The 15,059-nt window shown below is 41.8% G+C and overlaps 1 protein-coding gene across 1 annotated transcript in view; it reads right to left on the reverse strand.

Annotated features, from left to right (window-relative positions):
• LOC111233239 (chloride channel protein 1-like) overlaps window positions 1–15,059 on the reverse strand; it is a 36,088-nt gene that overhangs the window by 11,168 nt on the left and 9,861 nt on the right. The window contains exons 8-18 of the mRNA XM_022761008.1: window positions 14,689–14,814; window positions 14,018–14,102; window positions 13,260–13,361; window positions 12,863–12,947; window positions 10,482–10,637; window positions 5,317–5,386; window positions 3,686–3,796; window positions 1,723–1,936; window positions 1,120–1,253; window positions 760–851; window positions 47–139 (exon numbers count right to left, since the gene is read on the reverse strand). Coding sequence (XP_022616729.1) covers window positions 47–139; window positions 760–851; window positions 1,120–1,253; window positions 1,723–1,936; window positions 3,686–3,796; window positions 5,317–5,386; window positions 10,482–10,637; window positions 12,863–12,947; window positions 13,260–13,361; window positions 14,018–14,102; window positions 14,689–14,814 — 1,268 coding nt within the window. The remainder of the gene's footprint in view (window positions 1–46; window positions 140–759; window positions 852–1,119; window positions 1,254–1,722; window positions 1,937–3,685; window positions 3,797–5,316; window positions 5,387–10,481; window positions 10,638–12,862; window positions 12,948–13,259; window positions 13,362–14,017; window positions 14,103–14,688; window positions 14,815–15,059) is intronic.

Consider the following 15,059-nt stretch of genomic DNA (forward strand, 5'->3'; position numbering starts at 1 on the left):
AAAATGCTGATGGTTTGATATCAGAGGTTACAAATTAGAGTCTGACCTTCTCTCCGTCCTCCTCTTCCTCCTCATCTACGAAGGCAAATGACTCCCAGCTGTGTTTCTGAGACTGGTTCTGTTCCTGCAGACTGCGATCCTGAATCCAAATCCAGGTAAACAGGTCAATATGGACTGATGTTGTCACAATATCAGAGCTGAATTCAGTGTAAATGACAAACTATGACATTGTGTTTAACAGCTGTGCTTTACTTTTAGTTGCACAACCTAACTCAGCTTGAACTCCTATTAACAAATTTTACACAGTTCTTATGTTTGTCCTTTCAGACTCTAAGTGAAATAAAGATGTGGCTGTTTGACTTTCCCAGCTGGTGTCATAACTAAAAAAAAAAAAAGAGTGTTTACATTTCTTCTTTTAACTGTCTGCATGTGTTCTTGCTCTTCATGATACCAAAGCATTTCAGCTCACAGAAAACGTTTGTTAACACCAAATTAAACCAAGTGGCTTTCCACCAGGTCCAAGGCGTCACATTCATGAAGCCCACAGAAATCAAAATATTCCATATTCCAAAGAGCCAGAGTTACACGAAGAACAGTTACTATGATCTCTGTTATCTCACACAAGGACAGAAAATAATCAACATCAGTGTCATTCATCAATAATTCAAAACAAAGCCATCGCTGCAAAGGACTTTCCTACATATCATGGAGGCCTTAAATAAAACGTTGACCACCAGCTGAAAATAGTATGGTCCTCACCTGCATGAGGAGCCTCCTCTCTGGTGACAACCACCAATCACAGAGAGCCAGAAGCTCCAACCTGTCGACGCTGCCCAGAAGGATCATAGACTCTGGAAGTAGGAGGAAAAATGACTTGGATGACTAAAGAGAGCTTGTTCATAGCTGAACTAACATGCTCATTTTCTTGGTTTCATTGAATTTTCAAAAACATTAAGTAGGTAGTGTCTTTTAGATATTAAACTCGTGTAGCTTAGTGTGTAAATGATATAGGAACTGTACAATCTGGATTTGAGAGAGCAAAATGAAAAACTTTCTCATTTTCTTTACATTTTTTGGGATTGCAACTGTTACATTTAAAAACACAGTTAACTCTTCTACCTTTTGAGTCGACCAGTGGGATTGACTTGAGTGAAGAGGAATCCAGCAGGAGTTTGACTTCTCTGTAGGTCGACTCAGACGATATAAAGTTCACCTTCCTCACCATGATGTCCCCAACAAAGATGTTGTATTGGCTGTGGGACAGACACACAAACAGGGCAGTGGAGTGAAAATACTTGTTAACACTGGTTTACACATGTTTGCAAGGTTTGCAAATTTCCCCACTGCAGGACTATTAAAGGACTATCTTATCTTATGTTTAAGAAATACATCCAATTCATGTTTAGAAACAAGCACGCCCTCAAAGTGCACTCTAGAAGAAAATCATTAACTGGAAGCAAAAATTCAACTTTTAAGACTGACTAAGCACCTCTGTCTTTAAAGTCTTTTAAAGGAAGGTTCCCTGATCCTCTCACTTGCCCCACCCGACTTCATTTTTTGTCTGCCCACAGTTGCAAGGTCATAGGGGAAATTTTGTTTGCTTGTTGTTTTCATACAGAACATTATACTGATGCAAAAGCAATATAAGAAAGCCATGACCTAAAATACAAGCCTTGTTATTCCCCAACATGGAAACATCTAGTGTGTGACATCAGCACACACCTCATGTGTCCGAAGCCGAGCTCCGGCAAGTATGGCAGCTTCTTGACTTGGATGATGGAGTCATACAAGGAGGGCTGCAGGCCTTGGGCCACCATGTTGGCCAGGATTACTGCCACCATCATGGGCAGGATGTGGGAGATCTGGCCTGTCAGCTCAAAGCATATAACCGCCGTGGACACCGTGTGAGTCACCGCGCCAGTCAACGCTGCCGCTCCTGTCAGAGACATGGGATGGGATGATGAGGGGAGGGAGGTAGGGAAAGCGGGTGGTGGAAACAGCAGTGAGGGATGGGGAGTAAACAAAGAGAGAGGACAGGGGAAAAGATCATTGTAGAGGGAGAGAGGATTAAGAAAAGAAGAGAAAGCAGCAGAGAGAAAGAAAAAGAGGCAGGACAGAGGGAGTTAACATGTAAACATGGGCAGGGAGAGAATAATAAAAAAAAAGTGAGGAAGAGGGTAAAAGAGCAGGTGGTCAAAGAATAATGGGCAGGATAAATAAATGAGGGACTGCACATGAATAATATCAAAGAGAGAAATAAAACAAAGGAGAATCACACATTAAGGTAAGAGGGAGGAGGGCAGAGAAAGGGTTGCTAAGTGTAAAAGGCAAAAACAGTGAGAGAAACAGGAAAGAAAAACTCCATGAGCAGGTTCTGAAGAGAAAGCAGATTAATGGGAAGACAGGAAGCTGTCAGGGTCTTGTGGTAAGTAGGACCCAAATGCAGCCAACACTTGGGAGACGATGCAAAAGGTTTATTTAACAAAAGAACTTAAAAAACAAGCACAGGGAAACACAGGAACTTAAACAAGAAACAGGAACAGGCAACATGAACAGACCGAAGGTAAAGCAGACTTGAACAGACTGAGGACAAACCCAGAAATCAACAGACGAACCGACACAGACAAAGGGAAGCACAAAGACTATATAGACAATGGAGGCAAGGGTGATTGAACACAGGTGAAACACATTAGGGCGGGGCAGACAATCACCACACCGAAAACAGGACCAAGACAGGAAGCAAAACACTGAGACACACAAGGAAACCAATTACAAAATAAAACAGGAAGTGCGAAAAGTCCAAACAAAACTAACAAAAGGTGTCTGCCATAGCAAACCATGACAGAAGCAAGCTAAGATCACAGGAAAACATTGAAGAGAGAAAGATAACGGGAAGAATAAAAAGATGAATCAAACAAAGGAAGAAACAGGAAGGGCAGGAAAAACATGAGGTAGGAAGGAAGGAATGAAGGAAAGATCAAGGTAGAGAGAGGAGGGATGGGCTTTGTAGGGCAACAAGATGGGGAGTGAAGGAAGGCCACGTTTCTGGGTCAGTGGCTGGGGAGGGGACAGCAGAGGGAACCGACGGTGACATTTAACTGTCAGAGCAAAGCGACCACATGCTCTGACGGAGAGGAGGAAGAGGAAGGAGAGGATGACAAAGGAGGGGAGGGAGATGAGGAAGATTAGGTGGGGAGGACGACTTGACAACGAGTGACAACTGGAGGGCCAGAGAGGTTGACAGGAGAAGAGGAGGAGAAGTTAGAAGGAGAGCGAGGACGGGAGAAGTGACAGAAGAGAAGGAAGAGGACATCGTGGCCACTGCTGACAAGCTGAGGGCGCAGGAGGTTGACAGTTAAGGAGGAGGAAGAGGAGGACAGGGAAGGGGTGAGAGGAGGGAGGGATGGACAGCTTGACAGTAAGGCTACAGTGATATGATTTTTAAAATATGCAACATTGATTGATGGTTATATGCTAAATATTGTTGTATTGTGCCTTGATTACATCATATACTGTCACATCTTTGGTAATTACCCCAGCAGGTTAGTCTTGCCCTGTCAACAGCTAGTCAGAACTGGAGGTCAGAGGGAGGTGAACACAAGTTGCAGGTGTATGTACACTGACAAAACTGTGATTAAACTAAGGAGAGGGGGGAGGTTGCTAAGAGGAGGAAAGGAAGACTAACCAATGACTGCGTACCCTCCAGGGATGATGCGGTAAAGGATGCCGTCAAACACAATCCCATGAGGAAACAGGGTGGCCATGATCTCCCCTACCAGCCTGCCGAAAGCAGCTCCTGCATGAGGAGAAAAGGAGTCACAGATTACACTTCAAACTGTACCTTCAAAATAAAAGATTCCATTTTACAGATTTCAATAAGTGGCTTTTCCTACTGTAATTAAATCATAATCTCAACAATTCTGAGACACCTGTAAGAATAATAAACAAACACAAATATAACAGTCAGCCTCTATTGGTCTCTCAACTTGATTTTTCAATGTACAGTATATCACAAAGTGTTTCAGTGTTTCTAGTGACAGCAGATGGTGGAGAGGCTGATGAAAGAAATCACTTCCAACATGATTATCCTCTTCAGTAAAGACGCCAGAGTAGATGAGGACAGACAGAAAACAACTTCCTATTTGCAACAACAGGCCTGTTCAGAAATGCTATGTAGCATCTACTGGTCTGTTATTCCATTTTACAGGTATTAGACAGCAGACAGGAAACTCCTAAACCCCCTCAAATTTTCCAAGTCACTAAAAAACATAAGGTCAGGGGGCGTCGTGTGGCGTGGTGGTCTAGTGTAGGTCCCATGGTGTAGAGGCCACAGTCCTCGCTGCAGTTGGCCCCGGTTCGAGTCCCGCATCGGACGGCCTTTGCTGCATGTCATTCCCCCTCTCTCTGCCTCCCCATTTCCTGTCTCTCTCTACTGCACTATCAAATAAAGGCATAAAAAGCCCAAAAAATATACTTTAAAAAAAAAAAAAAACATAAGGTCAAAACATCATCACTGTGAGAGAAAAAAACCTGTTTTCTGGTGCTTTCATTTTTCATGATGCTCTCATTTAAAAAAAACTGTTAAAATTTCATGCTTTCTGCCACCGTGGTGCGTGACTGTGCAAAAGGCTGCATTTTCAAACCATCGCGAAATACACACACATGATATGACCTACCCATCTCTGGGGTTGAATTTATTCATTTGAAGTTGTTTACGGTTGGTAAAGATTAATATTTTAAAGTGAACCACTGGTATGGATTAAGCTCCAAGCGCTTCTCAACAAAAAAAACAATAGATGAACTGCAAACTACTGCAAATAAACACAGATTCCTAAAATGTTGATCTGAATGATAAAAAACTGAAATCTAATATGAAAGTTAATGAAACAAAGAACTTTTGGAACATAAAACCAGCCTGGTCAGACACACTGTCACTGAACAAGGGGGAAAAACAACATTTTCTAATAGGACTTAGGCGGCATGATTCATCATGTATAGCTCCACAGCATATTTCCTGAATTCAGTTTCTCAAAATAAATCTTAAAGGTTAAAGACTGACAGTGCTCTGATACTTTCACAGTATTAATACGGAACCAAAACCTGCTTTATAATCAAAGATGACATGAGAAGCTCACTTTCTAAAATATGGGACCTTTAAGTACGACAGCAATGACTGAAAATAGTCAAAACACATTCCTTAATATGAGGACAAATCACAATTAATAATAATCACAAACTCTACACCAAAAGGATATTGTAGCCAAGATCACTGCAGGCTCAACTACAGTCTCTAAAGGCCACTGTGTGTCCGCTCACCCAGTATGAAGACAGGCATGAAGGCTCCAGATGGAATGGGCATGGTGGTGGCCACGGCAGACATCCAGAACTGCAGGACGACAAACAACATTCAACAACATTCAGACAGGGAATCTCAGGATGTATGTGCTTTGACTGCAGAACAGGCTCCACTGTTAAAAACCACCTGTGGACAGCATCAAAATACAGGCCAGAGAGCTGTGTGTTAATGAAGCTGAATTTTGTGCCCAAATATTACATCAGTTTCACCACTGCAGCTGAACAAGTCAGTCAAACTGTTCCAGGAGAAAAAAAGTCTCAATCTCATACAATCTCTTAAGAGCAAACAGGTGAACAGCTATTTTTCTGTTTCCTGCTTTCATCTTCAATATTATCTCCTTTGTTGTGGCAGGTTACCAACCCAGTACTAATTAGATCGCTTCTGAGATGTTGTGTTGCATAGCAACAGGAGCGATGTAAAGTCCCTGCGCCCTTTTGAGCTATCATTGTCTCCGTGTTTGTATTTGAGTAGGAGAAAAAAAATCCTCCTATTTGGTCATGGCTTGATGAGTTGCAGAAGTGGAGAATCTGGAAAATGTGTGCGTGTGGTGGGGGAGGGAACCCAATCACCCTTGGGTGTCCTTGAGCAAGGCACTTAATCAACAGCTGCTCCGGTGAAGCTGCAGAGGATGGTGCTGTAGCTGTAACCGGGTGGCTCCCACATGAATGTGCGACTGTGTGGGACTGAGTGGGTGAAGCGTGTGAGCGTGTGAACTCCCCTGCACAGTAAATTAAAGCTAAACTCACCCTTCAGATGTCACTTCCACTGTTTGTCTCCAAACAATTTGTGTATTTATCAGAATGTAACTTCAAAATAGCTCACCTAATAATGCGTTTTGTTCTTGGCTGCAGACAGCTCATCAATGATAATGATTACCTTTATACAAGCTCTGGAGTTCTGGGGTGGGTGTGTGTGTGTGTGTGTGTGTGTGTGTGTGTGAGTGAGTGAGTGAGTGAGAGTGTTTTCCTTTCCCTTCACAGACACCACATGCTGGGCTTTTTCATTTTGATTTGAAGGGATTGGAGAGAAACACTACATTAGCATTTTAACAGTCCAGATTACCATTGTATACATCATTTGTCATCATCGTTTGAGAACTTAATTACTGTGGTACAAGATAAAAACTCATTAGCATGTCTCTCACAGGGTGGCTGCTATACTGATGACAGAGAGGAATGCGCTCACTGTCTTCTTCTCTCTCATTTAATCTTGACAGTCAAACACAATCACGAACAAACACACACACACACACACACACACACACACACACACACACACACACACACAGGCATTCAGCATTCAGCACACACTCCGTCATCAGTGTCACAAATCCTGAGACAGATGGGAGTAGAAACACTGCGACACAGAGTTTGATAGAGAACAATTTGGAGATGGAGTAAAAATAAAGAGGAAATACGACTGCCTGCTCATGTATGATGAAGACAGAGATGTAAAGTAATAAAAATAGTTACAGTCATTAGGCTCAACACAGTCCAGCCCAAATATCGTGATATATGATATTATCACAGAGTAATAAAAAAAAAAAATCATTTAATTATATTATTATGTTTCAGGTGTTTTTTTAATATTATATATAATTATATTATTATATTTTGTGTTTCAAGTATAAGTGATGCTACAATGTATAGTAAACAAAGCAGTGAGATGAGGGTTGGACACAGACTGGTCGCAACTGCAAAACTTTTTTTTTTCGATATTATGATAAATGTTGCAAATGTGGGAAATATTGCAATATTCAATCTTAATGAATGTCAGCCCAAGTCTAATAGTCACAGACTGATATGAACACCTGTTGAAAAGCCGCACATATAAACATTTTTTTTTTTTAAACTTCCTCTATCACTATATAGAATATAAACTGTGTAGGGGTTCTGAAAATCTTCTTCTAAGCTGTTTGAAAGATTAATCTTAACCACTACTTCTGGGGTCATGAATGATCTTTCATGCTCAAATTTCTATGTTTATCTTGAATTTTCACACTTAAGTTTGAGTCCCACTGGGGAAGCAAACAAATCACACAACATCGCCTACACCAAATCTTGTTTGCAGTTGTGCACAAGCTAAAAGGAGTTTGTTCGTTAGCAAACATTGTGTAAATAATCAACCTACGAATCCCAGAATCTCTCATCGAGGTGCAGATGTTTACCACCGCTGGTGGAGGCAATGTTGGTTTTTTTGACATATGCAGGACCACATGTGAGCACCCCTCTGCCACTATCCTCCTTGTAAATAAAACATTGTTAATGTTATTCTCTGCAGATTAGGCATTTAATCTCTCCCATTTTCTGAGAGGTTGTCATTTATAATGTCATCTTTACATTTTCTTCCAGTTGTACAGATAGGACCATATTCATTTTATCAAATTTTCAGGCAAAATGCGCCAATATTTGAATGGAACTACCAGTGTTAAAGTACTTTTATATTCAGCATTACTTCTTTCTTCTTTTTTTTTTTTGCTTCATTACAACGTAGCTAACTTGCACTTAACTGGACATTTGCAGGACAAAGGGAGAAAAGGAAACAGGCAGACAGAAGCATAAACGCAGTTGAGAGAGGCAGATCCAGAGTGTGTGTTTGAGTGTGTGATGCTGACAGCAGCAGAGGGCAACAGAAAAGCAGAACAACACAGATGTGTTTCTGTGTGTTGTGATAGGAGTTTTACTAACCAGCTGCTCTCAGTTTTGGTTGAATTAAGTTCTCACTACAGGGAGCCACTCTGCTCAACTGAGAAGCTCCATGACTAAACCAACACAGTGTATGAGTGACAGGATTTAATATCCTGTTGAAGAGATTATTTATGTGGCATTTCTGCCTAATTTGACTTTAGACAGAGCAGAAAAACAGACTGAGGTTGACTTTTGTGGAGTGCAAGGGGAAAATGATGATGACGATAGTGATTTCTCTCTTTTGGGGTTATTTTGGAAATCTGATCTGCACAGTTTGGATCTAGGAAAAATGTTTGGGGGCCATTTTGAAGTCTTAGGTGTGGTCATTCACTCTCTATTAAGTTTCCATTTCTCTGCTCATAGTTTGAGATAATTCACAGGTGTTTCTGGTGATTAAGATGCAGGCATCAGACTTGGTTTGTCTCTATCTGAAATTCCCAGAACAAAACCTGCTTTCCCAGTTTCCCTACTTCCTCACTGTTCTCTTCTTAAGCCCTTGAGGAGCTGCAGATTTTCAGCAAACAGGAGGCAGCAACAGCTTGGTGCTGTTTTCTGCAGCAGCCAACAGACTGTAGGCGGTTCAGGACTCGAGGGTATTTAGAGACCAGACTTTGTCTGTCTCTGTTTTTCATACATGAAACACGTGAACTCTGAAGCTCAGGTCACACCGTGTCTAAATGAAGAACAATACTGGGGGTGGACAGATTGACAGTAGTACAAAAACAGCATGAATATCATGAGGCTGAACACAAGGAGGGCACCACTCTGCCTTCATAGGTGCTTTAATTGTTGGAGACATGACTTTGTGTCTTGATTACAATTCAAGTCAAACTGATGGCGTCAGTTATTTCCCTCCTGTTTTTGCTTCACTAAATAATTTTAGAAAGAAATTCTAGGGTATCAAATATTCAAGCATTAGGCCCATATGGAATAATGAAAAGGATCAATAAAGTGTTTGGAACAACCTCAGTCTTTTCTTGTCCTGTTATATTGGAAATGGTAAGACCCACAGAATGAGGCTGTGGAAAGACTCTGGGATGGAGATCTTCCCAGGTTCATTGAGTTCCTAATATCCAAAACCAAATTATATTCAGTTTAACGGGGTCTGGTAAGGTCATGGTCTGTCAGTGCAGGTCTTGCGTCTGTTTACCTGAGAGGACCTGAGCAAACTCGTAAACTATAATCCTCACAGGAGAAGATTTTTATGAAGTATCCAGGGACCACGAAAAGTGTTATGTATTGCCACCTCTTTTTGCTGCTCATTAGCTGATGGTGCAACATGCTGCAGCCAGTGTTGGTGTGCTCTCTCCCTCACTGTGTTTGAGGGTGTTCAGCTTTTGGAATGGGTGTAATTATTCTCAGCTCTACTGATCCAGTCTGACTGTTGTGAAGTCCTACACTCTGACATTGTCTGGATGTTAATGACACCACTCGATAATTTGTATGGGTGGGAGCAATTTCTGCTCTTCGGAGTGGTCTTAAAAAATGGCGCTGGGCACTACATGACCGTGCAGCGCCTGCATAAGACCTCATGACTCCCACTAGACAGCTGTTTGTGTACAAACCCAACAGGAAACTGTCAGGTTATAGGTCTCAGTCCCTGTCAATGAGAGTAAATTTGCAGCTTATTCTCATTCAGCTTGGTCTATGTTGCTGCCTTGTTATTGTGATTTAGTAAACAAAGTTTATTTGGGTTTTTCATAGTGTTGGTTCATCGGTGTGCTCTCTGCGGGATTATTTTTACACTTTACAGGCAGTTTCATCCACTCTCTGCTGATTCACAGTCAACCCAGCACCTACACCAGATTTATGTACACAAGTCTATGCTCATGAAATATTTAAGTAAACAACCAAGAGGATAGAGAGAATGGTAAATCTCTAGGGTTTGTGTGTCCGTGTGTGTGTGTGTGTGTGTGTGCGTGCAGCTGCTTTAAAGAAAACATAAGATAGCTTGAACTGCTGGCAGCTTTCCAGCACTGTTGACCTTGGACAAGAAGACAAGGAGGAAGACAGAGACACATACACACACACATACACACACAGATGTCCCTGACACCAAAACACACAACATGAGTGACCTGCAGCAAATGAGAAGGAGAGGGATGATGACGAAAATGCTGACGTCGAGGTGGAGCCAGCCTCAAATACACAGACACACACACACACACACACACACACATAGTCACACTCAGTTTCACACACACATAAACAAACACGCAGATGCATCATCTACACACACTCTCACACATACACACTTGCACAGAAACACACACACACACAAACAATGAAACACACTTGACCTGCACACAAACACCTATTCAATCCAGCACACACACACACACCGGACACACACACACACACACACACACACACACACACACACACACACACACACACACACACACACACACACAAACGTTTACCAGCAGCAAACAGACCTTCATGAGGAAGAAGAGCAGCAGGATTATGAAGACGCTGACATCAGGGTGCAGCCAGGCGGCGGAGCGGCCCAGACCGACCGGAGGAGGAGATCCCGAAATCTTCGTCCACGTAAAGTTATCAAACAAAGAGTTGATGCATTCCCTGGGCATCAGCTGGAGAGGAGAGGAGAGAGGCAGAGAGGAAGAGAGAACAGGGGATGGATGAAGGAGGAAGAGGACGACGACAAGGTGAGGGTGTGAGCAGGGTGGGCAAGAGGGGTGAGGGAAGAGGGAATGAGGGTGGGGGAAATTGAAGAGAGACAGTCAGGAGGGAGAAAGGAAGGGTGAATGAGAAGTAAAGGGGGAGAGATGGGGGGAGTAGAAGAGAAATATAGAGGGAAGAAGTGAAGAAGTGATGAGGTGATGACAGGCAAAACACAAGATAAACAAAAAAGGTGGGGTAGGAAGAGGGAACGAGAGAAAGGGAGTAAAAAGGAAGTGTAAGGGTGAAAAAGGACAGAGTAGGACAGACGGAGAGAAGGAGAAAAGGCAGGGGTGTCGGGTGGGGAGAAGATGCCAAAGAGAGAGGGATGAAAAGAGAGAGAGAAGGAGAGAAAGAGAAAGAGGAAATGGGTGAAGAGGAGGGAAGTTTAACGAAGGGAGGACAAGCAACAAGGGGGAAATGGATAAGAAAGTCTAGTGGGATAAACAGGCAGGAAGTCATCCAGAGAGCTGGAAGCAGACGGGTACGGGTGGCCGTGTCCAATGACTCATTCTCTTTAGATGACTCATGAATGACTAATTCACTTCAAACATTTTGCTCCACATTTGCATAGATGACTCTGAATTTGCTCACAGGCAACAAATTGCAGCGCCTCCTGCATCTGCATAACGCTGCCACGGGGGAAAACAACACCAGTGTCATTTCAATTTTTCTACTTTTCTACTTCCTATTCGAGTTGAGGGTTGAATTGAGGCCCTGAAAAGCATCCGTTTGGTAGTGTGTGTGTGTGTGAGTGGAGACGTAGAGGGTCTGCTCTGTGAAAGGCTGCTGTGGGCCTCCACAGAGCTGGATGCAATAATAGGCTTTCCTGTAGCCTTTTTTTTTTTTGAAGTTGTGGGTTCATGCCTGGTCCAAAACCCATGTAGCATTTAATCTCCTCTCGTTGGGCTGCTTCTTCTGTCACTCTGCACTGTGCTATCAAGTTGGATTGGAGGGATTTAATTCCCCAAAAGCTTTATATCCACTGTCAGATACAGAGCATCCATTCTGCAGCAACTATTTTTACTTTCTAAGTCAAATGATATGAATTTAGATATCACCTCACTCCCTGATGTATGAAAACGATGCTGTGCGTTAGTTGAAAAGGTGTGAGACATTTCTACAACGAGAGTGTGAGGATATACACTGAGGGCACAAAAAAAAAACATGTTAAGGTGTTGCTTACTGACATATGCACAGAGACTGATGCACATGCACTTACAATAGCATATAACCCCCACACACACACACACACACCTGGTTCACACTAAGGGGTCTATTCTGGGCGTCTGTGAAACATATGATTAGCTCTTAGCTCTAGGTGGCTGAGTTTCTGATACATGGCTGTCTGAGCTTTCACCTTAAAACTCCCTTTGTACGCACGGCACAGAAGGCTACGAGGTATGTCGCTTCCATTCATGTAGAAACACACACACTGACATCACAGTAAGGCCACAGATGCACATTAACATGCTGATGCTGTTCAGAATATTCAAGTATACATGGTTCAAGCTGAAGCCTTACTGCTTACAGCCTGTATCTCAAATGTTTCTCCCAATTATTAAAAAGATGAGGGCGTCTCGCTTTATGTAACCTGCTGTGCATAAGGCAAGTGCTCATGTTGGTGGCTCAGTGTGGCAGTAACAGTTCACAGTTTACTTCAATACCAAAAAATCCTGTGATGTAGCATCAGTGAAGGGAAAACAGCAGGCTCGTATTTATCAAGTCTGATCTGTGATGCTGTTTTATACCAAAGGAAACCAAGGAGACAAAAGATCTGAGAGATGGTTGGTGAGTCCAGCTTCCTCTGGACACAGCAGCTCAAACCTGCCTATCCAGATTTAGCTTTTAGGTTATGATACTTCACATCATTGCTTGTACATGGATACTGGATACCACACATTTGTCCTGTGTTGTTTTGGAGCAGGTGTAGGTTTACATAAATACCTTGCCTCATGGAGTTTTACAACATGCAAATTAGTTACAGCTGTTAGTTTTTGTGGGGTGGCATTTACTGCTGATTTTTGTTTATTAGCGCTTTGCTGCTGTCTGCGTAATGTGCAGGTACAAACAGATTTCTGTGTCCTGAATTCTCCTTTGTTTATACAAGAGGGGAGGACAAGGTATGAACTCTGACCTCTCCTGCCATGAACTGTCCGAACCCAGGTGGGAAGGTCAAGGTGGCGATGACCAGCGTTACCACAGCAGGAAACAACAGCCGACTGGGAAGGAATACAGAGAAAAGGAAAGTCAGTAAACGTAAATAATTATCCAGAATTATTCAAATCCTTATTATACCTGTGTGTTACAGTAGTCAACAAAACAACTAGGCCACAAGGGGTTAAGACAAACATGTAACCAACAGATGCATACTCGTACAAAGACAGAAGTAAAGTAAATATAAAGTAAATATAGTGAAGCAATTTATATTTTGTGTCATTTTGTGTTATTTCTATGTATAAGAGTTCGAAGATAATCCATAACTTTTAGACATTTGAGCAAATATTTACAGTATCTGACGCTCAGAGACTCACTGTTTGGTCAGGAAGCGGGTCATAGCATTGGGTCGTCTCATGAACAGCACCACCTGTCTGTTGAGATAAACAAAGAATGCCCCCAGGAACCCACAGGAAATCCTGCACAGACAAACAAACCTCACATTAGATAAATTAAGTCATTTGTTCATTTGTAACACCCTTTGAATGTGTTCTTAATCACAAGGTACAAAGTGACAGGGCAAGATTAACAACAAACATGAGTGAAGACTAAAAATGTGTGATTTATTTTCATGCTTTTCATACTACTATAGATACATAATAAATAAAAGCCTGAAGATTCCTTCTATAAAATATAACAACTGATCTCACTGTCATGTAAGTTCCAAGTAACTTATATATGTTGTATGCGTTGTTATATGGTGGATAATTCTTTTTTTTTTTTTTTTTACATTGACAGTTTAGTGACAAATTTAAGATAAAGCCAGGTTTGGCAGAGCAACATCCCATGAAGACGTCACCTGTGCTCTGTGTGTCTCTCTCTGTCCTCCCCTGAGGTCGATGGTCAACTAATAAATTGGACTCTCCATTTATCAAATGCTACATTTGCATAAAGTCTGACTTATTAACCTCCAAATTTTACTTTAGGACATTTCCATTGCAAAGTTTAGAAACACACACAGTGCAGAAGGGCACACACACACACACACACACACACACACACACACACACACACACACACACACACACACAAATGCTGCCATATGTGTTTTTGCCTCAGTTTTCCAGTTGCTCACCCGATGATGGCAAATGCCGGCAGCTCCTGCAGGTCAAAGGGGAAATCCATACGAAAGTTTGTCCTGAACAGAGCAGTGATGGTTACTGTAAGACGAAGAGAGGATGAGGAGGTGAAATTCATACAGTCAGTTCACAGTGATCTAAATATGGGACACATCTCTTAAGCATTTCAAAAATAGGATTTAGTTTGACAACAAATAAATCATTTTCTTTACAGCAGCAGCTGCTGTCGATATTTAATAGAACCAGATAAAAAAAGGTTGTACATAATTTCTATATTTCGCAGTACTGCTCAACTTTCTTGTTATGCAGCCACATGGGACACCGTGACACAGTGAAATAACAAAGACATTTGTTGGTTTGTCTAGAAATGGATTCATGGGGAGCTTGGTCTGACACCTTAGTAACCTCAGTCAGGCATTAAAACACTATGTTGCTACATGATGGAGGAGGACACCATCTAGTGGAAAATATATGACATGTTCACAGAGCATACATCAAATCGGTGTCACTGAAAAGATATTGCAATTGCCTTAGACACATAGGTGATGGACATTGAGGTAAGGGTGCCTTCTAGCTCATGTGTATTTGACAATGAGAAAATGACAACACAAAAATACAACATTTGCAATGACTGTGTCGTCATAAATACTTTCCCTCCCGTCCATACCTGCATCTTTGTTAAACACGGATAACACTCTGAATATGAAGGCACTAAATGTAGCAGCAAAGTATCCTCTCCAGTAGTTTCTTACAGCAAAGTAGGTGGATGTAACCTCAATGCTGAAGAGCACACCTAGTGGACAAAAAAAAAAAAAAAAAAACAGTCATCAGCCATGAAGAAAGCTACATGCAAACAACCTGATATTTCCTGTAAAATGGAGCAAATTAAGTAGTAACTTTAAAGGTCACATATAGTATAAGGTAGATTTCCATGTCTTTTTTTGATTATAAAGCAGGTCTAGGTTGTATATCAATACTGTAAAAGTATCAATGCGCTCAGTCCACAGAGAAATGCACACAGTTAACTGAACTGAAACT

Source organism: Seriola dumerili, unplaced genomic scaffold, assembly GCF_002260705.1.
Source record: "Seriola dumerili isolate Sdu_G_001 unplaced genomic scaffold, Sdu_1.0 BDQW01000381.1, whole genome shotgun sequence".
Classification (NCBI taxonomy): domain Eukaryota; kingdom Metazoa; phylum Chordata; class Actinopteri; order Carangiformes; family Carangidae; genus Seriola; species Seriola dumerili.